The sequence below is a fragment of the Mesocricetus auratus genome, unplaced genomic scaffold (genome assembly GCF_017639785.1).
Source record: "Mesocricetus auratus isolate SY011 unplaced genomic scaffold, BCM_Maur_2.0 Super-Scaffold_100014, whole genome shotgun sequence".
NCBI lineage: Eukaryota > Metazoa > Chordata > Mammalia > Rodentia > Cricetidae > Mesocricetus > Mesocricetus auratus.
Window position 1 is genome coordinate 53,168,621 of NW_024429197.1, and position 27,500 is coordinate 53,196,120.

The 27,500-nt window shown below is 37.8% G+C and overlaps 1 protein-coding gene across 2 annotated transcripts in view; it reads right to left on the reverse strand.

Moving 5' to 3' along the window:
- Positions 1 to 27,500, reverse strand: part of Cntln (centlein) — a 258,420-nt gene that overhangs the window by 29,256 nt on the left and 201,664 nt on the right. For both annotated transcript variants that reach the window (XM_040757206.1, XM_040757205.1), the window contains 5 exons: positions 11,338 to 11,529; positions 5,272 to 5,369; positions 2,851 to 2,977; positions 1,649 to 1,786; positions 1,160 to 1,345 (listed from right to left, as the gene is read on the reverse strand). In XM_040757206.1, coding sequence (XP_040613140.1) covers positions 1,160 to 1,345; positions 1,649 to 1,786; positions 2,851 to 2,977; positions 5,272 to 5,369; positions 11,338 to 11,529 — 741 coding nt within the window. The remainder of the gene's footprint in view (positions 1 to 1,159; positions 1,346 to 1,648; positions 1,787 to 2,850; positions 2,978 to 5,271; positions 5,370 to 11,337; positions 11,530 to 27,500) is intronic.

Below are 27,500 nucleotides of genomic sequence, written 5' to 3' on the forward strand. Positions count from 1 at the left end.
CTGTTTCTACAGTCTTGAATGCTATTTTTCATGCCATCTGCAGAGAGGACCAGAAAGAGCCCTTGCTCACCAACGGCTGAAACACAGAGGAAAATGTGGTCGGGAGCAGTGAGGGAAAGAACAGGTTTTCTTTCCCACTGCAAACCATTTTAGAGTCAACACTGAAGATCAAGAGAACTACCATTAAGATTTCCTGTTTCCACTGCAAGTTTAATTGGTGTTCATTATTGCATGCCTCTTCTTTTCAAGACACTATGCTACACACTGTGGAGATAAACATTGATAAAATATTGTTCCTGTTATTAAGGAAATCACCATGGTTTAGTTAGCAGTGATAGATCACTACTAACAACATGACTAAGAATAAAAGGTGCTGAATGGAGTTACGGACACTTTATCGGGGATTAAATCGGGCAGAGAAGTCACAGGCTCTCTGGCCTCAATGGCATCTATCTCCTCAGCTGTTGCAGGTAAGGGAAGAAGAGTACTGAATGTTTCTCCCCTCCTTCTGCAATCACTACTTAGCAGGTTCTTCGTACAGCCAATTCATAAATATTTCTGGGGTTTTTCAAAGTTTAGGTAGCATCTAGACAATACAACTGAGTCATCGCTTATATGCAGACATTTCAGCTGACTTTGTTTTCCTAGTAATTTGCGACTTCTCTGACTATACTGAATTCAAGTACTTTTTGACTTCACTGAGCACAGGAGTATCTTTGTCCTTGCTTGGATGATTCTAAAACAGTAGAAATGACTTAATTCATTTCAAATCTACCTTGATTACTTGGCTACTACCATTTCATTATTAAACTAATGTTAAAAAAGAAATATTAACAATAGTGTCAATAATTTAAAACTCAAACCATAAACTCTGTTACAGAGAAAATTTGAACATGGTAACCCACAATGTAGGAGAAACGTTTTTGTGGGTTAGTGAAGCAGGAAGAAAGGTAGGAGCACACCTGTGATGCTCAGGAGAACTAGAGGCAGGAGAATCAACAGTCTGTGGCTGGCTGAGCTATATATAGTGAGATTATCACAAAACAGTAACATCAGCAACAACTAAAAGCAAGGACTTGATGTTTCCACCAAATCCCCAGGAGGACAATGCCTTCGCCTGAAGTAAAGTACCAGAGAGTAAGCCATCAATGACTCACACCTTCACAAAGACGGTGAACTCTTCTAGTTTTTCATTGGCTGCTAGCAGTTTCTTCTGTGCACTTTCCAGGACCTGTTCACTCTGCAGTGCTAAGCCTTGGAGCTGTTCCGATGCTGCTGTCTCTATCTGTGCCATTGCTGTTTCTGTTTCATTCATTTTTGATATGAGAAGACTCAGCTTGAGATCCTGCAGCAGATTGACATTCACAAACATTATGGGAACATGAGTTACACAAATTAGACATGAAAAAGATTTCATTATTCTATACTTGCAAATTACTTCTATTTTGATAAATGTAATCCTTGTTTTTCTTTATTTTGCTAATACAGTATGACCATTAATGTAAAACAAAGTCTCAGTGTTTCATGTAGTGATACAGCACTCATTACAGTTATGTGGAGTTTTTAAGTCATTCATATTGATTTAGGGAGAAAGAGATGACAGCATTAAATGAGATTGGTGTCACTGTATTGGATGTTGGAAGCATACCTTTTTTTCTAGCTCCTCTTTAGTTTTCTGATACATCTGTTCATACTGTGACTTCTCTTTCACAGCAACATTGAGTCTTTGCTTTAGTGAATCAACTGATACCTTCTTGTTGGAACATTCTTCAGTTAATGTCTTCACCTGCAATAAAAATATAAAGGTAGTTACTGTTAGTAAATGCATTATAGAAGTAGACTGTATTGTTTCACCAGAAACTAAATGGGTCTAATTGCATCCACTGTCTCATAAGTTTTATCATATTCAAATAATCTTCTTGTAATATTCATGTTCTGAATAAACTAGCAATTTTTATGCAAATAACCAAATTAAAATGTCACAAATATATATTTATAATAGAGTAGTTACACTTTTTACACGGCCCAAAGAATAGCAGAAGAAACTGTTTTACATTTTAAGTTTAATTCCACTAAAGGAATAATTATTTAAACAAGCCTTTTAAAGCATTAACTGAAATGATTTAAGTGAAAGAAAAGTAAGGGCCTGAAGAGATGGCTTGGTGAAAAGAATGTGTAACTTTCACAGATGTCACAGGTTCAATTCCCAGGACCCACATGATAGCTCACAACCATCTGTAAACTTCAGTTCCAGGGGATCAGAAACCCTCTTTTGATCTCCACCGGTACCAGGCATGCATACACGCATACATACATACATGCATGCATGCATGCATACATACATACATACATACATACACACAGGAAAAACATCGATACAAAATTTAAAAAATGAAAAGCTTTTGTGGGTTGCATAAATTACATTTAAAAGAATTTAAAACAAATCCTTAAAATTTTTTTCTCCAATTATGCTAAATTAAGTCCATGAAAGAAAAATGACAGTTATTTGCATAATAGTTACATTGGTACATTAGCCTGATTCTGTTAGTATAAACTTTTGGTTTAATTAATATAAAATAATAAATAGGACATCACTATATACAGCATAAGTACGAGAGGTTTTAAAAACTAAACATTTCCTTCAGGAGAGCACAAAAACAGGCAGACTTTGTGGGTATAGTATGTGTGGAATTTTGAAGTCTTGAATTCTGAAACAAATAAAAACGGCATAACTTTATAACCATTAATATATATTCTGCAAGTATTTTAAGTAGTTGCTTAGTACTGAATATTTATGTTATAATCAATACAAAAGAGAATAATTTATCAGCGAACACAAAAAACTATTACCTTCTTTTCAAGACTTTCTAACATTTCATTAAAACTTTCATTACTTTCCGAATTTACTTTCTGTCGAAATTTCAAGTCCTCAATCAGATGTCTTTTCATGGTTATATCTCTCTCCATCCGAGATGTCCTAAAGGAGGAATTTTAACAGGGGCAGAAAATATCTTGATATACTGTATTCATGGTCATGCCTACTGTTAGTTTTGAAAAGCTTATACTAACGCCACTATGTTAGTAAAATAAACTTGCATTGAAATAATATCTAAGTATCATATATTATCATATATTTTAGCAAAATCCATGTGTGAACTTGATTTGTATTATAGCAAAAGAAAGATTAACTGAGATCATTATAATTTATGTAATTTATGAACACTTAGATTATATTTAAATTACATTCTTGTATTCCTTAGAAATATTGATGTGATAGAGACAATCAAAATCCTAACAACGTTAAGAAACAATACTGTAATTTGGATAAAATTATAAAAATCTTATAGTATGCAAAGAAACTAAAATTAGACATACTGTTTAATTCAATCAGTTGAGATTGAATTCATCTATCTGTTTAGTTTAAGATAGTGACTATTATAAAATAGTAACTTCAGTGATATCTATTACTGATCTTGTACTATGGCTGATAATATGAGTGACAGCAACTAACACTGATTAGAACCTTGTTATACATAGCTACTATTATAAATTTTTATGTGCTGACTCACTTACTCTTCAGAAGACCTTCATAAATTAAGACCATTAGCCAGTGGATACAGGAGCCAGAACTCAGGGTTTTCTTAGACCCCTCAACAGTAACCACTAAGCAACACTGCCTTTGATCTATGAACTTCAAGACATTTTCAGGTAAAAATAAAAATGTTTTTTGGAGGATTCTGGGATAGAGGGTTTCACACTGTAGCCCAGGCTGGTTTCAACTTGATGGAAATCTTCTTGCTTCAGTCTTCCTAACACTGGAACTATAGGTCCAAGTCACTACACTAAGCTAGCCATCCTCTAAGTTTTATTTATTAATAGCATGTTAAGTAAAGCTTCACTCATAATTCTGCTTACAGATAGAGATGTGAGAAATTTATCAATGATGCGTTCTAGTTAGACATATTATTAATAAAAGCTTTACTAAAGTTATTAAATACAGAGAAAGAGAGCCACTTTTGCTCAATATGATGGGATATTTAAACTTTTAAAATGATATATACAAAAGGACCTCTAGCTCTTTTATAAGCAAATAAAACTTTCACATTTGACCTTGGCTTTATAAACCAGGAATTAACTCTGTGCAAGTACCAATCTATATATTGTCTTAGCCTAAGAATTCATAAATGTAGAATTTTTGTTTAATCTTAAAGTCATTAATTTATATTTATTCAAATTTTACTAAGGGAAATCTAGTTTTAATATTTTACTGTAATTAAAATAGCAACCAGATTGTCCTCAATTATGCTATATGTTGTATTCCTTAAAATTCCACCTTATATAGGCTTAAACATGATTTCAAGGGGCTGGAAAAATGGCTCAGTGGTTAAGAACACTGGCTGCTCTTCCAGAGGACCTGGGTTCAATTTCTAGCACCCACATGGCAGCTCAAACCTGTCTATAGCTCCAGTTCCAGGACACCCTCTTACAGACGTAAATGCAAGTACCAATACACATAAAATAAGAATAAGTAACTAAAAATGTTTTTTAAAAAGCCAATAGTGGAGAGACCACCTCGAATGCCTCTTCCTGATAATGAACTTGATGTCTATAACCATCCTGGAGCCTTTATCCAATGACTGATGGAAGCAGAGGCAAACACCCACAGTTAAACACTGAATAGAACCCAAGGAACCCAGTGACAGAGAGAGAGGAGCGATGAGCAAATTGGCAAAGAATGGGCTGGCAAAACCAGCAGAGACAGCTGATCCAAACAGGGGAGAGCTCTTGGACCCCAGACCAACAGCTGGGAGGCCAGCATGGGACTGATCCAGACCCCCTGAGGGTGAGAGTCAGTGAGGAGGCCTGGGGTACCTATGGGGCCCTGGGAAGTGGATCAGTGTTTATCCCTGGCATACAAACGGACTTCGTGTGTCCATAACACAGAGTGATGCTCTCTCAGCCTGGACTCTTAGGGGAGTGCCCTGAGTGAAATGACAGACTCTAGATATCCCCTATGTGGAAGGAAGTGGCAATAGGGTGGGAGGCTGGGGAAGATGGTGGGGGGTGCAGGAGGAGGGGAGGGAGAGGAAACTGGGATTGACATGTAAAACAAGCTATTTAAAATTAAAATTAAAAAGCCTTATGATCTTAAAAAGTCAAATTCTATTGTGAAAGACAATACTGGTATTGTTTTTTTGTAATGGAATGGTGAATAGACATGATGACCACTAGGTGGCACCAAATACAATAGATAGAAATAAGAAATCCTACTTTTCATGCATCTCCTTTATGTGTTCTTCTTTTGCTAGGAGTTCCAGTTTCAGAGACTTCACATTTGATGACTGTTTGGTGAGTTCATTAGTTGCATTCTGGATTAAAATAAACATAAACTTCAATTTATCTTTTTATCTTGATCTAAAACAAAAGGCATTGCTTTGAGAAAGAGTAACACATTGATTTTAATTGTGCTAATAATTACTGAAATGTACTTTTAATGTTTTATTTGATTCTTTTATATTTTAAAGTAAAGATAACATATTTATGGTAAAATTGTTACAAGGCACGCCAGACCATAAAGCAACAAGACCAATAACCTAGGACTCAAATATTTTAGTGGGAAATGTGAATCTTCGGAGTAAAACATAAGTGTGTATTCAGGAGTATTAAGGACTCTGTAAGATCACTTGAATGGTAGATTTACTCACGGACTCTACGAGATTAAATACGGCCACAGATAACTTGCTGTTCACCCTAAAAAGTACGGCAGCTCTTTGCCAGTTCTTTGAATCTGGTCTCACTTGTGATTTGCTTTCACTGAGAGAACATGGCTGAAACCACAGAGCGCAAGTTTAAATCTGGACCCTCAAAGCTTGGGGGCTTCCGCTTCTGCCCTCCTGACCTGTTGCCCTGAGATCACCCGTGCGACTCCGGTTCCAAGGCCACACGACATTACCAAGGTGCTGTGGCTGACAGCCAGCCGAGCACCTGACAGACTCAGCTGTGAGGGCTGGGCTGCATCTTCCAGCCTGGTAAACACACAAGGGAACCCAGAAGAGAACGGCAAAAGGGATAATGCATGATAAATTGTAGTTGGTCAAAATCTGAGGATAATCTGCCCAAGAACACTAGATAACTGCACCTTATTAACATTGAATTCCTCTTTGCGAGAACTTTACTAAAAGTAGTAATTCTTACTTAAAGATGTATACATAGTTACTGGATTTTCAAAGTGGATTAGGTGTTTGAGGCCTTTCTTGCTACTCACACCTAGGAATCAGGAAACCACAGTATCAAGACAGCAGTTAACTTGCATCTCTATTTGAGTTCCAGCTAAAGATCTTATCTGAAACACTTTTTAGTCTTGTTGGTATTTTAGTTTCCCATTCACAAAATATTGTTAATATACTCAAAGTAACACATCTGTTAAGTTCAGAAAGCATTTAACAAAAAGAGAACAAGCTGTGATGGTTCTAATATTTGGAATAGAAATTACACTAGTATTTACTTGTGTGTGTGCACTCGTGTGGATGTTGCCTATGTGGAGAGAGGGGACAACCTGTTGGGGCTGTACTACACAAGCATCTTAACCCCAATCCATCTTATCAGGATCTCACTATTATAATTATAATGAATTATTTTTATTGTAACTATTCCTCAATTTAAATGTTTGATACCAAATTTTTGAATTTGAAAAGATTAGATATTATTAACATAAATATGACTAAATTTTATTGGCCTAACCATAAATGTAGCCTACATAAATTTAAATTTTCAAATAATTTTAATTTTTATATAAAATTAAAAAAACTCAAATAATTCAACATGGCATGGCTTTTTAAATGTTACAAATTTTTAGCAAATGTGTTAAAATAATATAAATTTTCACTGTACTGCATATTTACAGTGATATATAATATTTCTATAATTTCCAGAATAAGGTGCTTCAAAGTAGTGAATTTACCAAAAGATCAAATGTAAGCAGAGTTTTCCTGTACTGGGAGCCCCTTCCCAAGTAACTGACATGGAAACTTAAGATTACTTATACATGCTCAGTCATTAGCTAGGCTTGTCTTGACACTAGGTAACTCTTTTTTTTTTTTTTTCGAGACAGGGTTTCTCTTTTGCTTTGGAAGCTGTCCTGGAACTCGCTCTTGTAGACCAGGCTGGTCTCGAATTCACAGAGATCCTCCTGCCTCTGCTTCCCGGGTGCTGGAATTAAAGGCGTGTGCCACCCCTGCCTGGTGATGCTAGCTCACTCTTACATTAAAATCAACAATGTTTCTTACTTAGGCTTTGCCACGTAGCTGGGTACTTTTCTCGGTATGGCATGCCCACCTTGCTTCTTCCTGTTTCTCCTGGCATCTCCTCTGACTCTGTCCTTCTTTCTTTCGGCATTCTCTCTGCGCCAGGCTGTCTTGCCCAATCTCTTTCTGCCCAGCGTTTATAATTAATATTAATTCTCTGTGTCAGTTATTTGGAAGCAGTTCCCAGGACAGGAAAACTCTGCCTACAAATGGCACCCAACATGGGGCACCAGGGGAAGCGTTATCTAATTACTATTCACCAATAAAAAATCGGGAGTCAGGTATCAGAGTTAGAACATGAAAGATCAGAGACTCAGGGAGCAGCCCCCAGTGACTTCCTACCTCTTCTATTTCCTCCTCTAAAAGGTCTGGGGTCCTCTCTCACCCCCCTTACTACTTCCTGTCTCCTATCTGTCCTCAGTCCTCCAAACTTCTATGATTAATTTTGGTCAGCTAGTGGCTGACCCTCCACCCTCTGACTCAAAGCAAGCTTTATTTTCAGAATGAAATCAAAATAGCACACAATTATTAAAACTTATTTAGCATTTACGCTAAATGAGCCTTCATTTGCTCAGTAATATCCACATGAATCACAGTATATTATTAATATACCATCACTATACAGTGTCATGGTGCTTTTAGAGACTGCAATATATTTATTTTGATTCTCAATGATCCCTCAAAACCTTTGATTTTTCCAATTCTATATTTCTCTCAAAATCTTCAAACTTTTTGTTGTTGTTGTTTTATGTTATTTTTGAAGACAGGGTTTCTTTGTGTAGCCCTGGCTGTCCTGGAACTTGCTCAGTAGACCAGGCTGGCCTCAAACTTAAGAAATTCACCTGCCTCTGCCTGAGTGCCTGAATCTCTCTCCTCTCTCTTTCTGTCCTCTCTTCCTTTCTCTTCTCTCTCCTCCCTCCCTCCCTGTCTCCCTCCCTCCCTCCCTGTCTCCCTCCCTCCCTCCCTGTCTCCCTCCCTCCCTCCCTCCCTGTCTCCCTCCCTCCCTGCCTCCCTCCCTCCCTGCCTCCCTCCCTCCCTCCCTCCCTCTCTCTCTCTCTCTCTCTCTCTATCTCTCTCTCTATCTCTCTCTCTCTCTCTCCACTCCTGCCTAAAACATCCATCTTGCCCTTTAATCTGCAAACTTGTTCCTGAGCATTTTCTGTTCAGGTTGAAACAAATGAACTTAGTACTTTTTAAAAAATAAAATGCAAAGGGCAGCACACAAAATCTGATACTGTCTTCACAGGAATATGTTCGGTGGATTTTAAGATAGTGGTTTCATTCCTTTCTGAGACTTAAAGTTATATTTTATGTAGCTAAAAGTGCTGAATTCATGACTTGTGGGTAATGGAGGGATTAACGAACTAAAAAAATGAAACAACACCAATATCACCACTATTACTAGAAAGAACATCCATTATTTTGGCTATTATTATCCACCTCTGTATCTACCTCTGCGGAGTACCTTGAGGAAACATGCTTAATGGGGCAAAAGAAGACAACAGAAAATACTCATGAACTCCTCTTGTACATGAATGAACCAGTTCTGGGAAAGTACATAAGAAATTCACAGAAAAGACCAGTGTTGGATAATTATGTAGACATTTAATAGATTAAAATCTAGACAATGTTCTTAAATATCAGCTAGAAATGACTTCCTAGTTAATCACCATTAGCAGTCTGATGACTGTTATAAGATAAATTAGGTCCCCCTAAAATTATATGGTGTAGTCCTCACATAGTACTTCCGAATGTGCTGGGGGTTTTTGTTTTGTTTTGTTTTGTTTTTTAGCTATTTCTTTAGAGAGGTAACTCAGGTAAAATGAGGTCTCTAGGAGACCCTAGTATAATTTGCCTGGTATCTTTGTAAAGACAGGGCTCTTGAAGGAAGACCACTAGAAGACAAAGATAGGAGGCTCCTCTCTACATAGCAAGAAGCAAGGACTCAGAAGAGGGAAGAAAAAGTCAACACTTTCATCTTGCCCTTCCAGTTGAAGACCTTTAAGAAAGACATAATTTTTTTGTTTTGTTTTTGTTTTGAGACAGGGTCTTACTATGTTGCTCTGGCTATTCTGAGATTCACTGTGTAGTCCAAGCTGTTTTCAAACTTACAGATTTCCCTGTGCCTCTGCATCTGGAGTGCTGGGATAAAGTCGTGTACCACAGGTCTGACTGAAATGTTTAAGCCAGTTAATCAGTGGTATTTTCTTACAGCTGTCTCAGCAAACTAATTTGGAAGAGTACTGAAACACATTTTGAGTAGTAGTGAGTATGATGTACTTAAATTTCTTCCAGAAAAATATGTATCCTAAAACATAAGCAGGATGAAAGCAAACATTATCCTTTCTGTCTCTGGACAACAAGCCCAAACAAAGGCTGCAGTACCCACACAGTCAAGCTGCTCGATGCCTGCTCATACCTCACCTTTCTGTCGCACTTTCTGCCTGAAACTAGACAGATATTTATTTATACACAGATAAAAATTATAACGTAAACAACTTATCTCACAGATACTTATATGGACAAATTATATTACATCACAATTCAAATTTTAATTATTGGAACATTTGTAGTAAGAAAAACAAAATATATCAATATAAGTCAAAACTATAAAAACTAAAATATTTAGAAGAGAGATGATTCTGATTCTATAATTATATTTTATATTGGTGCATAGTTAAATTAGGATCATGAGTACTTAAACTATATAAAAGAACTGTAACTTAAAATCTATACAGTATATGATCAAAGCTAAGTGCCTTGGCCCCATCTAAAACATTTAATTTAGAAACTGTATTGATATTCCTGGGAGAAAACATATTTTAAGAGAATACACATGCCCCAAAATTTTTCCTTACATTTCTAGTATTCATGTTCTCCAGGTAAAAATTGTCTTAAGGTGCTATCTAAGAAGCAACTAAATTAATGCCAGTTTTATGATTGATTATTACTAATGAGATAGTAAGAACAATGTTTGGCTTACATTTTACCCTATTTTATGATACTTAAAACCTAGCTTAAACCATCATACTCTGAGATGGCAGTGGTGGTACACACTTTTAATCTCAGCATTTGGGAGGCAGAGGCAGGTAGACCTCAAAGTTCAAGGCCAGTCTGGTTTACAGAGTGAGTTCCAGGATAGCCTTGACTACACAGAAAAACTCTGTCTTGAAAAACAAAATTAAAATTTCATACTCTGGACTGAGCAGAGCTATGTATTTCTTCATATTTTGCTATCCTACTGTCTTCATGGCAGTCAGTTATCCTAATTATAAAACACTCGATGCATTTACAGTTAGAGTTCCCTTCTAATGATGCTTATCATAGCAATGATCCTATATCCACCGCTGTCAGCTTCTAGCCAGCAATTCTCACTGAAGAAAACAATTAATTATGTGAACAATAATTAGTTTCTTTAAAAATGAACTTTCTGTTTAAAATACATGGATCTTGTTCCTTACCATTCTATTTAAAGTGAGCTTCACTTTTAAGTCACTGACAAGTTATCTGGAGTTGGATATAATTTTTTATAAACAAGAGCTCTACCTAGGATTCCCACCCACAGGCCTATCTTGCTGTAGACCATCAGAACCATCCATCTTTGTCCTTTTGTCCTTTTGTTCTCCTCATTGCCACAATTCTTTTCTTTGCATTCTGATCTTCAACCAACAACTGAATAACTAAATTAGTAGCAAGTGTAGAGGAATCAGTTCTTATTTTGTTTATACAATATGTTTGAAAGGGTTTTACTCATCTGGACCAAGATGCAGTAAGCAGCCAGGAATTAGATATTAGAGTACAAGATGGTGGCTACTTTCCATGAGCTCCTAAGGCAGGATAGCATGGAGTTGACTAGTCAATGAAAAGAAGATCAAGTAACAACAGAATGAATAGACCTGTAAGACTTGAATGACTAAGTCAGATGAAATATTCATGGTGACCTTTGTTGAACTAAATTAGAATCAATTAAATATATCTCTAAGGATGCAGTGATTCATGAGATGTTGCTGAACCTAACATACTATATAATCACCTTTAGTTTACACTGCAATTGCTTCATTTCCAAATCCATGCTCCTTGAAGGACCCAGTGTGGTAACTTGTATCTGTGGGACCATTACTCTAGAAACTTCATCAGCCAAGCTGGTGATGTCAGATGAAGACTCCAATTTCTTCAGCAAATCTTCTTTTTCTTTTCGAAGTCCAGCCAAATCAAGAGTTAGCTTCTTTAAAAGAGACAGACATGAAAGCAATTAGCGTTGTCTAATGATTGTCAGTATAAATTGTACTGGTTGGCTTTCTCATGACAACCATTACTTTGCTCTCTCTCACACGCACAGGTGAGCCAGACACGTTCTCTCTCTCTCTCTCACGCGCACACACACACACACACACACACACCTGACATCTCTGGCTTTGGGGCAGCTGTGTTTGGTAACAGCCAAGCTGGAGCAGGACAGGATAACAGATGCTAGTGTGTATTCCACTGGGTAGATCTTACTGCCCCCTCTGTAGCAGCCAAAACACTTCTCATTTAGCAACAGAAATGCTAAGTCCAATTAGCAGATGAGGCTTGTTAGGGATTTAGTTAAAATAAATACCATGCAAACAAACTCACTCAACTTTATCTACTTGATTGATAATTGATCAAACATATTTGTAATGTTGAGATAAAATCACACTAAAGTTCTTACATTTGACATTTTTTAAAAAACATAGTTTTGCTAAATCACATACTGGGAATGTTTTTAAAAAGAGAGAGAGGGAGAAAAATACACTTAATGTTAGTTCTTGTCCTTTGTCAATCTTGTCTGCAGAACATCATCAAATTGTAAGAACATAACAACTCAGAGCTCGTTCAGAGTAAAGGCACCACTTCCCCCCCTAAAGCTTATAAAACAGCAGTCTTACACAGAACAGTTAACAAGAGATGATTCTGAGCTCCCTGGGAGGAAATGTTCCTTCCTTGCTATGAATTCCAATTAGGAGCAGCAAATGATGCCATCCAGTAACTAAAGTGTATAGTAATATAAACATGCTATATGCTATACTGAAAACTACTTAGGCACAACTTAGACAAACTTTCCCAATAAATTCATGACTAAATATGTGCTTGTATATATAATCACACAGTATAAATATGAACACAATACAATGGATTCACACATAGTGCTTCAAAGATTTGACAAAAGAGCATTGGCAAAGTATATTTTAGCTTAAGAAACTATTCCTTAGGCTGTATTATGGCACATGATCTAACTGCATGATTCTATAGATATTTCAGGACACATTTATTTATAAATGCCCCTAATATCTAAACTTGAACTCCTAATTTTACTAAAATCTGGAACTCTTCTTGCTTGAGTCCTATTTCCTCTTTACTAATTCTCTATGTCCAAGCCATATCTAGTTCTGTACATTATGAAATATTTATTTTCATTCTTTTCTATCATTCACTCAATGCAAACTTTTATATTCCACTGGAACTACATCTAGAGTCCCTTTCCCTGTATCTCCACCCATAACCTTCCCCTACCTTCATGCCACTACCCCCCACTCTTCTTAAACCAACACTATGTCATTACCTCATCTGAAGTCCTACCAGGGCACATCATTCCAACAGAATAAAGTTCAGTTGTTTGTAGATAATAGAAGATTTAGCTTCAGTTTGTGCACCAGATGTCATATGAAGTCAGTTTTGCCTACTACCCCCTAAGCCTGTCTGTCACTTCTCCATCAGAAGTTCAACATGTAGTACTTAGCTGAGCTACCTTGTGCCTTTAAGGACAATTTGTAATTTTTTTAAACAAAGATTTTGCTGCTATTTATCTTTTTATTCAGCAAAGCAATGTTTCTACTCTCTTAGCTCCCACAGCAAAAATGCATTTTCCTTATCTGTGAATCCTAGTATATATTAATTATAGATAAGAATAGGTTTTACTGTGATGTTTTAATACATGTATATAATGTATTTTGATCATGTTGACCCATGTTACCCTCTCTTGTGCCCGCCCCCACCATCAATTCCCTTTCTCTTCCTAACTAGTGTGGGTTCTACCTTCAGGTCTTAAAAAATTTTTTTTCCAACCCAGGGAGTTTAACTAGCATTCCTCCTAGGGCCAGAGTTGCAGGGTTGTAGATAGATGCATGGGCAATTAATCAGTGGCTACGAGAGAGAGAGAAAGAGAGAGAGAGAGAGAGAGAGAGAGAGAGAGAGAGAGAGAGAGAGAGAGAGGGAGAGGGAGGGAGGGAGGGAGGGAGGGAGGGAGGGAGGGAGGGAGGGAGGGAGGGAGGGAGGGGGAAGGGAGGGAAAATGCTCCTTCCCCTCCTATGACACAATGCTGACAGGTCCAGTCTTGTGCAGGCCTTGAGAAGAATGCAGTGGCCTGGAGACTGCTTCCTCCAGCTGTTACATGTTTCCACCCCTTCCTCCACACATTCCCTGAGCCCCGGAGGGAGTTTATCAGTTATGATCTGCACCCACTGTAAAGAGAAGCTCCTCTGACTAAAGGTCACAGCAGCACCAATCTCTGACTGAGTTTCTCCCACAGTGGCACTGAGTTGGGGCTTGTAACTCTCAATTCTCCCTGTTGCTGAATCCCAGTAAATTCTAAATCTGTGAGGGATGACTATGCACCTGTCTACCTGCACATTCACCATTATGTCTAAGACTTATGTCAGAACTAAAGGAAACTTCCAAATTTTTCAAAATTCCCTATTTATAGTACAAACCATACTAAAAAGACAACACATCGAGTAAGTCTTTAATTTCTAATATATCAGTTTATCACCATATAAATTAAAACCCATTTATTGGTAATAATGGGATTTTACTGAGACAGTGTGTCCAGAGTATTTTTAATTCATATATTAATGCTGTGGATATAAGTTAAGCTTTTGGTGTCTCTTCTTGTGACACCATGGCCACAGTTATTAGGGGACTCTCATACAGGACAGGAAAGTTGGGTTCAACAGGTTCTGATCTTGCTACAAACAGCACCAGATTTTCTTTAGTTTGTTACGGATAGAGCACATCACAGCTTTATTCCTTCCATGTTAGCAAATTCTAACACCATTAGTGTGTCTTTACCAAAAAAGATCAACCAAATAAATAGAGTTCTTTAAAGGACATGTATACATACATGCCAAAATCAATTCAATAATATAAAACACATTAAAGGAAGAAACAGTAAGATTATAGAAAGGATAAACAGGAACACTACCCCATCAAAGTAAATAATATTTGGAGTTGGAGGTGTATGTATACATATGTTGTTCAGTTGGTAGAGTAGTAGTCTCACCGGTATGAGGCTTGTGTTTGATTCCCAACACCGAATCTGAGTATTAGCATGTTATTACTTAAAAGAATCCAAAGTGTAAAGTCGTCCTCAGCTACACAGAAACGCCCATCTGGAATACATGAGATCCTGTCTTAATCAACACACACACACACACACACACACACACACACACACCACACACCAGGTTAAAAACATTTAAAATCTATAGACTTTATGGCATATTTCTATTATTTATTGTATGTAGAATTCCCTCAGAATTTTGAACACATGACTTGGACTGTCTCCCAGTCCTTCTCTCAGCTTAGGAATTCAATGTACTTGAGAAATTCCATGGACAATTCAAAAAGTGGATATTAATGTCATGTGCTTATACTTGGTTTGTCCTGTGAGAATCAATTTTTAGGCAGCCTTGTTATAAACACAGCATGCTATATAATCTGTCAAATAAATTAATGCTACCCTGAACATTGCTATTATTTTGTTATCAGTAGCATGATTTAATTTTGTTCTTGTCTTTCCATCGGTAACCAAACATTTAAAATATGTATGCCCTTAATACTTAGAGGAAGTAATACAACATAGATGAGAGAGAGCCATAATTTCTTTTAGCTCTCTGCATCTACTGCTCCATATATATATATATATATATATATATATATATATATATATGTTTATTTCCTCTTTTAGAACTAGAGATGACAATTACCTATCTAATGATGGCAGTTTTGAGGATAGAATTTTAAAAGTCTCCACAAAGCACTTCATAGACTTTAAATGGGCACTATAATAATAGAGCCACTACCACTCTATGGTTGCTACCTTCAAGAGCCTGAGGATATGTTTTAAAGCTGAAGAAACTGATTAGTAAAGTTGTTTTATTTAGTGTGTATGTATAAGAATTCTGTCAGATACAACTTCAGCTTGGAATCTCTGTGAATTGCTTGCTTATTAAAGATCCACTCCTCTGCCTCTGTGCCCAGAGCACTACAGTCCTTCCACTGTATTCTGAAATGCTATTTCAAGGTTATCATCAATTATAATAAGTATTGAGATGTATTAACATAGGTATAGTCAAATATTTCTAACAAAAGGTTATAAGATAGAACTTAACCTTTAAGTTAATTACTACTTGCAAATTATTTGCTTTAAATTAATTACTACTTGCAAATTATTTGCTAAATACAATCCTGAGAACTGATGGTTGTTATGTTGTATAAAGCAAATGAGGCTAGTGTGGAGCAGTGTATTCTGGGTATGACATGGTAAGTGTCCTCCAAAACTCCCACCAGCTATAATTACTAGCAGAAGATCTGAAGCACAAGACTTGAATGTCATTAGAGATCCTAATCAAGTGACTTGCAGTTAGGAGTGTCCTGACTTGTCCTAACCTAATCAGGTGAGGTCTTAGAAAAAAAAAGCTATGGAGTCTCCTTGAGAAGTTGATTATTCTACTGGCATGAAGTGAGTTCCCATGTTGCCAGAAAACTACATATAGAACTACTAGACAAGGACCTAAGGGAGGTGAATTAGTTGCTCACATGTTGCTGTGACTAAAGATCCAACAAAGCAACTTAAAGAAGAGTTTATTTTGAATCACAGCTCAAGGTTACAATTAATTTTGCTTGGTGTGCAGGCTAGTTTTATGTCAACTTGATACAAGCCAGAGTCATTTGGGAAAAGGACACTCCAACTAAGAAAATACCCCTAGGAGACTGGCCTGTGAGCAAACCAGTAATCAGCACTCTCCCATGGCCTCTGATTCAGCTCCTGTCTCTAGGTTCCTGCCTCAAGTTCCTACCCTGACTACCCCAGATGATAAACTATCAACAATAGGAATAAAGAATTCACTTCTTCCCCATGTTGATTTTTATCACAGTAATAGAAGCCCTTGGTACCGGATATTGCCACAACAGACCTGACCATGTGTTTTTGGGAAGACTGTGGAAGATTTTAAACATTGGGCTGGAAAAGCCATTGAATGCTCAGAGCTGAGCTGGCTGTTCTGTTGAAGCTTGGAAGAAAATGTTGAGAGCAATGCAGAGGATGGAATCCTGGCTTGTCTAGGTAAGTTAGAGTCCCTTAAGGACTCAATCAGGACTTTTCAATAGTTTGAATTAATAATCTGTGGTTCTGGTCAGCTGGACCAAAGAATCAGCTGTGATTAAGAAGAAACCAATATCAGTGAAGGCAGTCTTCTGGGAAGTGTTTCCTCAGGATCAGCACAGTCCAGAGGGTCAAGCCTAAACGTTGTGCTGGCCGCCAAACTTGGTAATGTGTAAGTCTTCCAGATGGTACTGGCCTTGAAGGTGTGAAAGGGTCATAGAGAGCATCTAAAGGGTGGCATCATCTGTCAGGGTTAGATTCCATAAAGAGAACCCAGGACAGGCTACTGGTGAAGGCAGCACATAGTTGCAACAGTTCCGGTAATTCGGAGATACCAGTACCACCAGGCAACAGAAAAGGATAGCATAGCAGCAGCCCTGGGGTGAAGCCAGCCACAAAACCCCTTTAAGCCTGCTCAACAACCCTAGACTGCACAGTCCCCCAACCCCCTTTCCCTGTTTCCATATCTTGGCCTACAACTTCAGAAAAAGACTTTCACTTTTCCAGAGGCCAGGGTGGATCTAGGGATCCCAGGTCTAAAACTTCAGATGAAGACTCCTTTACTGGAGCACAGGCAAGATCCAGGGACCCCAACATCAGCAGCTTTACTGGAGGCCAGGCTGGTCCTAGGAACCCCAGTTTGCACCCCTTCCCCTGGGCTCCATATCCTGGTCCACATTTTCAGAGAAAGATGTATCAGAGGCCAGGCCAGATTTAGGGACCCCTGGCCCCCCAAATCCCATAAGAATGTGAAGACATGGTAGTCAACAGAACACTTGGCCATTTGGCTGAAGAGCAGAGAGAAAAGAGAAACCAAGGGAAAAAACACCAATCTAACAAAAGACAAACACAAGAATCAACATCTAGACCTATAATCATCTTAAAAGCAGATGCCTGATCAACAGTGTAAGAACACACACAGTCAATAGCAGAAAAGGCATCACCAGAGGCCAGTTATCCTACAAACGCAAGACCTGAACAATTCAACCCAGCTGAATCAAAAGAAAACGACTTTAAAGAATACATTATGAAAATTATAAAGGCCATTAAAGAGGATATAAACAAAACCCTTAAAGAAATTGAGAAAAAGACAAACAAAAATTGAAAGAAATCAATAAATCCCGAAAAGAAAGCAAGAAAAAAAATAAACAGATAAAGGAAACTATTTAAGACCTGAAAATAGAAAGAGAATCAGTAAAGAAAATACAAACTGAGGGAATCCTGAAAATGGATAATCTGGTTAAGCAAACAGGAACTACAGATGTAAGCATCACCAATAGAATACAAGAGACATAGGAGAGATCTCAGGCTTTGAAAACAGGATAGAGGAAATAGATTCATCAGTCAAAGAAAACGTTAAATCTAAAAAATTGCTAACACAAAACATCTAAGAAATCTGGGACACTATGAAAAGCCCAAACATAAGAATAATAGAATAGAAGAATATATCCAGCTCAAAAACCCAGAGAATATATTTAACAAAATCATATAAAAAATTTCCCAACCTAAATAAGGACATGCCTACAAAGGTACAAGAAGTGAATAGAACACCAAATAGATTGAGTCAGAAAGGAAAAATCTCTTCATCACATAATAATCAAAACACTATACATACAGAAAAATAAAGAATATTAAAAGGAGCAAGGGGAAAAGGCCAAGTAACATATAAAGCCAGACCTATCAAAATTACACCCAATTTCCCACTGGAGAATCTAAAAGCCAGAAGGGCCTGAACTGATTGATGTCTTGCATACTTAGAAAGGCACTAAAATCAACAATTAATAAATGGAACCTCATGAAATTGAAACATTTCTGTAAGGCAAATAACTCCATCAAAAGGAGAAAGTGGTAGCCTACAAAATAGGAAAAGATCTTACCCAACCCCACATCTGACAGAGGGCTGCTTTCCAAAATATAAAAAGAACTTAAGTAACTAGATGTCAAAGAACAAATCATGCAATTAAAAGTGGGGTACAGATCTAAACAGAGAATTGTCAATAAAATATCTCAACTGGCTGAGAAGCACTTAAGATGTTCAACATCCTTTTCCCTCAAGGAAATGCAAATCAAAAAAGATTCTGAGATCCCATCTTACACCTGTCAGATGGCTAATCTCAAAAACATGTAACAGCTTATGGGGGAGAGGATGTAGTGCATAGCCTTAATTTTGCATCTTTCACACCTATAAAAATTGTGACATATAGGCTGTACTGCTAAATTTTGTTGCCAGCTCAGGATGGAGTCTACCTCCCTTGAATCACAGTTTCACCTGTTTCTAGATGCGCTTTATATGAGAAAACATTTCCCTAGGCAGGGAACCCCTCAAGGGGCATACTCTGTTTCAATTAAGGTTCTAGCATATCAAATAAATTTGCATTTTCATAAAGCCTTTGATGGATGGGTGAATTGCCTTTGGGTGCCTTTCCAAATGGTCCAATGAAGAGAATAAAATTTCTTTCTAATAATATCAATGCTTTTTAAAAAATCTGTGTTCTCATTCTCGGTGATTTTGAATTTTCTCATACAACACACTTCATGAAATTACCTATTTTAATAACTCCTTTGGGCTTTCTCACTGTGACTAGGAATAAGTACACCGAGTTATAGCCTTGCCATATCCTGAACTTGTTGTTTTGAAATTTCCTCTCCTAAAGGAATTAACCTTGGGTTCAGCTGTTGCGGAAAATCTTTTTTGTATACTGAGATGTGTCTTTTCCAAAGCACCTTCTGACTGGTTTAATAAAGAAATGAGTGGCCAATAGCTAAGTAGGAAGAGGTTAGGGAGGACTTTGGAGCAGAGAGAGAAAAAGTGAGGAGGAACCCAGGCATGAGAGAGGCACCACAGGGCACAGAGGGAAGACAGGAGTTGTAAGATGGAAGACAGGTAAAGGCCATGAGGCCAAATGCAGATGAACAGAAATGGGTGAGGTTAAGTTGTAAGAGCCAGTGGGGCAAACCTAAGCTATAGGCTGAGTTTTCATAATTAATAGTAAGTCTCCATGTCATCCTTTGTGAGCTGGTGGCCCAAAGAATAATCCTTTTACACTCAACCTCATGGAAGTTCTCAGAACACTGGAAGAATGGAACCAGATTCTTTTCAGAACATCGGGCCAACATCTCCTAGCTCAGTTCTTGATAGAGTTCTTGTTCCCCTATGGAACCTCATAAGCTGGTCCTCCACTGTCTGCCTTGAAAGTTCCAGTTTCTTCCATATTCCTTCTACAAACCACTCCCAATGGTCCAAGAACTGCATGGTCAGAAAACTATATAAATCACAACTTAAAAACAAAAGCAAACTAGCAATTGTAGTTCCTTTCCTCAGCCCAGTAGTTTAACTAGCTTCCAAACCCTTGGGCCAGAGTTTCCTTCCTTTCCATGAATTTAGAATGGACCCTGGAATGTCACAGACAGGGTAAGTCAGTCTCCTTCCATTTTCTCTTCTTTGTTTCCACTATGGAACGTAATACACAAATTACTTTATTATTCTGGGCTTCATCATAACATTATGGAGAATTTGGCTATAAGAGCCTAGATTTATGACTCATAATCTACCATTCCTTTTTTGTATGCCATGTGACATATGGAGTCTGTATTTTCAATGATAAACAAGTAAGTTATACGTTTGCCTTTAGGTAGCTAAATCTTGACCTAGTAACACTCAACAACAGACTATCCAAGTTTATAGCTATACTTTGCATCATTATGATAAAATATCTGTTGCATAAAAAAATCGCCACAAAATTATCAGCTTAGAAGCAACATCTACTTATTACCTCCTGACTTCCTTGGGTCACGTGCCTGGTGCAGCTTACCAGATTCTCATATCAGACTATCTCAGCATGATGTAGGCCAGAGAGTAGCTAACAAGTCAGTGGCCAGGAAGAAAGCAGGTATAACCCTCAAATGCATGTCCTAAGTGGCAGTTTCTGCAGCTACACTCCCCCTTTTTAAGTTTGTACCACTATAAAAAGTAGTGCCCATTATTTGGGAACACTTGTTCAACGCATGAGCCTTTTAAAGAAGTAGAAACTAAGGAAGCTACTGTTGGCATCTTTGCTGGTTTATAAATACCGACCATTTCCCTTCCATCTATCCCTGTATATATTGTGTCCCAAAACTAGGGACAGTATTACTTGTCCATATGACCATGCTGCTTTTGAGCTTTCACACTGGAGAAGCTATCAGCCAGAGTATAGGTAAGTGACTGCAGCAGGCCTGAGGAAACTGAATTTCTTCTCCAGTAGGGATCTCAGGTAAATATTTAGTGTTAAAGTATGAACATTAGTTGAAAAGGGAAACAGAACCAATCAAGAACTGGGTCCTTTAGAATAACAAAGACCCTATATACAGAAGAAAAGCATTTATATCTCCCTTCTGTAGCTATACTGTGGAATATGCCACCACACCTGGATTCTAGCATTTTCAATCTTAAGTTCTTATTAGGACTGAAATAGAACACTGATGATGAATAAAAATCAAAGTTATTTATATTCTCTCACTTAGGTTATTCTTGTTGTTCTTAGAGAAGCAGCGATTTAAAACTCTATCAAACAAAAAATAATTATAACAACAATTTTATCATAGGAATTGTCTTGAAGTAGGATAATGGAAAAAATTCAAATTTTATATTATCTTGTGACTGTTAAGGGAAGTGCCTCTTATAAATGCATTCTGAACTTAATAACATTTTTATCGGTAGATTGAATTATGGTTTTCTTTTTCAGAATATTGCTCATTAATAGAGAAAATATGAAACTATGTATATTTCCCTTTCAAGATTAGTTTCCCTGTCAGGTATAGTCACTTAGGTGATCATATAAGTCATCAACACGTTTACATTAGATTTTTGGTCACCAACACATTTTCTATACAAGTACATACAAAGATAATACAGTTTAGATTCATAACTCTCAAATTTAGTAATAAGAGTTCTAATTTTAAAATATGCATTTTTCTGTTTTGATAATTGTACCCAATCTAGATTATAAAAACTAAACAAAACACAACAGAATACCACTAACAAAAGTATCTTAGGCAGAAATTACCTATGTAACGAAACAGCAAATGAAAATTCTACTCAGTTATAGCTTCACTCACAAAAACTCTTTTCTGATAGATGCAGTTATTAAAGGCCTAAGTATGTTTCAGAAACTGTCAAGCAAATGAAGGTAATGTAGAGGACTTTTTACCGATGCTTTTGCTAGCAGTTAGACTTCAGTAGCCTTTAGAGACCATTAAGTACCCTTGGCTAATTGGCCAATGGTAAATTAATCCTCTTTTTATTCCAGCAGCACTATTTTAACACCCTTACACTCTGTCAGTGTAGTGTCTGAATGACAAAATAATATTGTGCATGAATAATAAGCAGAAAAGTTAAATTAACATTTCATGTTTCACATGCCATACCTGTGTCAGCGAACTTTCTTTTTAAGTCACTGACATTCAACTTTCTTAAACAATCTCATGTTGACATCATTTTGAGGTGAATTTTCCTAATTACTGTTAATTGCCTATCAAGGAGAAAGCACTCCTTTCATGAAGTGCAGTTGTCTAGCATAGATGAAGGTAGCTCCACTGTGCACATTAAAGCAAAGCATGACACTGAGGTGCTACTTTGTTATAAGGTCATATTAAATACGCTGTGCAATTAACAAAGCACCTTTATGGCTGCGAAAATGCCAATCTGTCTTGATGTGTTTAAATTAGATTTTATCATAGAATTATGGGTATCTCATATGGATAACAGGTAGGCTACTCTCAGTAATATTTATGAAGACTAAAATTAATTCAATGTCCTTATACTTGGTTATACATGTACTAGATAATAGCCAACTAAAACAGTTTTTTTATAAATATGTTTAAATACAATTTCTCAGAATAAAATAACACTGTTTTAATCTCAAATTTTTCAAATATGCTTACTAACATTTTAAAATTTAAAAACAGCCCCCAAACATTTGACATTTATCCTTAATTGGTTTGATGGCTTTGATAATACAGAAAATTATAATAAGTTTCTGGTAATGTTGTGCATTTCCAAATAATCAAAATAACTAAACTAATATCATAGTTAAACTACATCAGTTTAACTTCTGGTCCCACAAGTATGTAAAAAACATGGATTTAAAAATATGATATATGTAAGATTGGAAGTTAACATATGAAATTGGTAACAATTTAGAAGAGCTTGTTTGTTTCAGATGACACATTCAAGTTAACTGGAAATAGAGATACTGTATCACATCAGATCCTTGGAACTGAAAGTGTACCATCACTACCAGAGTGATTTCTCAATATCCATGGGCTAAACTTCAGTGTCAGCCTAACCATCGACCATGAGGCCAACCTGTTTCCGTTGGATACTTTTCTCCAGCAGGAATAAAGAGGAGGGAAATCCCATCTTATTCCAAAGAGTATGTTATGTCTTTTTGAACATAGCATTCTCATGTCACTTCTCCTAATTCTATTGCGGAAACTTAGCTAATTAGACTGTACATCCCTTCTTTTAAATTCTATTTGTCTTTCACTCTTTTGTCAACATTTTTTCAGTTATGGAAAATATTTGGGGGTAGAACAAAAATATCAATTCCCCAAACACACACACACACACACACACACAGACACACACACACACACACACACAGGATGACTGACTAATACATGATCATTTAACAAAGATGAAAGCTTTCTAGAGTGATGTTATTACTGTTTCAATACAGGACAACCATAAATTTTCAGGTGAAGACATATCGAATAAGCTATTAGGCCCAGAGGAGATCAAACTTTAGAATGTCTACACAAATCTATTGATGATTTTCTCATTTTCCTTTAATTAAATTCTGTTTTACTTTTCTTAAAAAATGCAAAAAAATAAGCATTATTGGTTTTCTGTCCCATTGGGATTGTATTACAACAGTCCTTATTCCTATTATATTTAATTGCTTAAAAGGGCTTTGTTGACTTGCCCAAGGAAATTAATGTCCACACATGCTATTCTGACTAAAGGTCAATGAGCCTGGACAATCACAAATTGTTCATAATATTTATTTTCTACTTAAACCTGAAAAAAATAGTAAGAATAGATTTTTTTTGGTTTTCAAGACAGAGTTTGCCAGTAGTTTTTGGAGATGTCCTGGAACTCTCTTTGAAAACTAGGCAGCCTCAAACTCACAGAGATCTACCTGCCTCTGCCTTCCCGAGTGCTGGGATTAAAGGCTTGTTCCACAACTACAAAACACCAAATAATTCAAATAAAAAGTGGGGTACAAAAATATAACCTTATAGGCAAAATCAACTTTTGGATCTGATGTTCATTGTTTAATTTCCAGTGCATTTTACAAACGGATTTGAATCAATGATTAGGAAAATATAACCTGGATATCAACATCTGTAAGACCATTTCTATATAATATTTAAACACAGTTTTAAACCATATTTTTAACATTGTTTTCTCACTGTGGATCAGTTTATAACTGTTTTGAAACAGTCAAAAAGAAATAGACAATTCTTATCTTACAAAAAAAAGTGGGATGCAGAACTGAATAGAGAATCCTCAATACAGGAATCTAAAATGGCTGACAGACACTTATAAGAAGGTGCTCAGCATCTTTAGCCACCAGGGAAATGAAAATCAAAACAACAGTGAGAAACCATCTCACTCCTGTCAGAATGGCTAAAATCAAAAACACGCATGACAGTTTATGCTGAAGAGGATGTGGAGAAAGGGGAACACTCCTCCACTGCTGGTGGAAGTGAAAACTCGTACAGCTACTTTGGAAATGAGCATTGAGATTCCTCAGGAAAATGGGAAACAGTGTACCACAAGACCCAGCAATTCCACTCTTAGGTATACACCCAAGAGATGCACATTCATACAACAAGGACTTCTGTTCAATCATGTACATAGCAGCATTATTTTTAATAGCCAAAACCTGGAAGCAACCTAGATGCCCCTCAACAGAAGAATGGATAGAGAAAATGTGGTACATTTATACAATAGAGTACTACTCAGCGAAAAAACAAAACAACAACAACCACAAAAAACAATAACCACCACCACTGAAATTCATAGGCAAATGGATGGCACTAGAAGAATCCATCCTGAGTGAGGTAACCCAGTCACAAAAAGACAAACATGGTATTTACTCACTCATATATGGATTTTAGACATAGAGCAAAGGAGTACCAGTCTACAATCCACATCATCAGAGAAGCTAGGAAACAAGGAGGACCCTATGAGAGACACATGGTCCCCCAGAGAAGGGGAAAGGGACAAGATCTCCTGAGCAAATTCGGAGCAGTGGGTGGGAGGGTAGATGGAATTATGAGAAAGAGAATGGGAGAAGAGGAGAGAGGAAGATTGAGTCAGGGGAAGAATAGAGGAGAGCAAGAAAAGAGATACTATAATAGAGGGAGCTGTTATAGGTTGAAAGAGAAATCTGGCACTAGGGAAATGTCCAGAGATCTACAAGTTTGACCGCAACTAACAATCTAAGCAACAGTGGAGAGGCTACCTTAAATGCCCTTCCCCGATAATAAGATTGATGTCTACCTCATATGCCATTCTAGATCCTTCATCCAGTAGCTGATGGAAGCAGAAGCAGACACCCACAGCTAAACACTGAGCTGAACTCTGGAATCCAGTTACAGAGAGGGAGGAGTGATGAGCAAAGGGGTCAAGACCAGGCTGGAGAAACCCACAGAAACAACTGACCTGAACAAGAGGGAGCTCATGAACCCCAGACTGATAGCTGGGAAACAAGCTTAGGACTGTTCCATACCCCTGAATGAGGATGTCAATTTGGAGGTCTGATCAATCTATGGGGCCTCTGGTAGTGGATCAGTATTTATCCCTAGTACACAAATGAACTTTGGGAGCCTACTCTACACAGAGGGATACTCTCTCAGCCTAGACACACGGGGAAGGGCCTAGGCCCTGTTCCAAATGATATGACAGACTTTGAAGATCTCCCATGGAAGGCCTCACCCTCCCTGGGGAGCAGAAAGTATATGGGATAAGGGGTCGGTGAGGGTCAGGGGAGGAGGGGAGGAAGAGGGAACTGGGATTGACATGTAAAACAAGTTTGTTTCTAATTTAAATTTTAAAAACGGGAAAAAAGAAACCTTACAACCGAAGAGTGGATAGAGAAAATGTGGTACATCTACACAATGGAGTACTATTCAGCAGAAAAAAAAATAATGGAATCATGAGATTCGCAGGCAAATGGATGACACTAGAAGAACCCATCCTGAGTGAGGTAACCCAGTCACAAAAAGAGAAACATGGCATGTACTCTCTCATATATGGATTTTAGACATAGATCTGGGGAGTGCCAGCCTACAATCCTATGGCCAGAGAGTCTGGGAAACAGAAACTTCATTTAGTGGCTGATTGAAGAAGAGGCAGACTCCCTTGGTTAAGTAATGAGCTGAACTCAAGAAAGCCAGTAACAGAGGAGAGAGGGAGGACTGATGATCAAAGAGATTAAGACTGGGCTGGTTTAACCCCCCCAGAAACAGCTGACCAGACAAAGGTTAACTCTTGAATCCCAGGCATCAGCCTGGGAATCCAACATGGGACTGATCAAGACCCCCTGAATCTGGGTGTCAGTGAGGAGGCCTAGGTAATCTATTGAGCCTTGGGCAGCAGATCAGTACCCATCCCGAGTATACACATGGACTTTGGGCTCCCATAGAACAATGTGAGGTGCACTCTCACCCTGAACTCTTGGGGAAGGGTCTAGGCCCTGCCCTATATGAAATGACAGACTATGGACACCCCCATGGAGGGCCTCACCCTCCCTGGGGGAACGAGGGGATAACGGGGTGGAGGGGTGGGGGGAGGGCACAGGAGGAGGGGAGAGAGAGGGGAGAGGGACCTGGAACTGACTTGTGAAGCAACCTTATTTCTTATCTAAATTTAAACTGGAAAATAAAATAAAATAAAATAAAATAAAAGAAATACGGCAACAGTGCTTAAAGAAGTTTTTTGTTTGTTTGTTTTTGTTGTTGCTTGTTGTGGATTGATTGATTACAGGGTGTTAGCAGGCTAGGTAAATACTATCACTAAGCTATATTCCTGGGCCCTTAAAATAATTTTAAAATATTGTTATTTTATTTGTGTGTGTTTGCATGCTCGAGCACACCTGTGCATGTGTGTGTGTTGGTCAGAAGGTAATTTTCAGGACTTGGTTCTGTCCTCTGCTCAGGCAGTCAGGTGTGCACAACAGTGTTTTCACTCACTGAGCCATTGCAGCAAAGCTACTGTCAACACTGGGAGTTGTGAAGTTCATAGTCTATGAGATAACACTGCTCAGCAAACATGCACTGTGCATTATATGGTAAACTGGCATACGCTGGATAACCTCACTGAGAAACTGACTCAGGAAGCAGGCTTGGGGTCTTGCACTTCGGGCCAAACTCATTTAAGTCAACTTCCTTACAAAATTCCCTGTCCTGAACCTGCTGCTCCCTTGGCTCTGTAGGAGAGGGCAGTAAGAAGCCAAGGGTATAAAAACTGTGCCCATAAGAACAGCTACAAGGCAAACTAAAATTTCCAACAGAAGTGATTACTGTCTATCTCATGACATAAAGACTCCCCCCAGCAGAAGAGGTGCAGTATCTACCTGTGGAGACTAGTGTTCTGCCCAGAACATTCCAGAAGGAACTCCAGCATGACTGTTTCAGGAGGGTCCCAGTCATTCTGCAGATGACTATAAACGCCTGACTTGATATTTCAGCAGGAACTCCAGCAGAACTGTTTCAGGAGGACCCCAGTCATTCTGCCCATCACT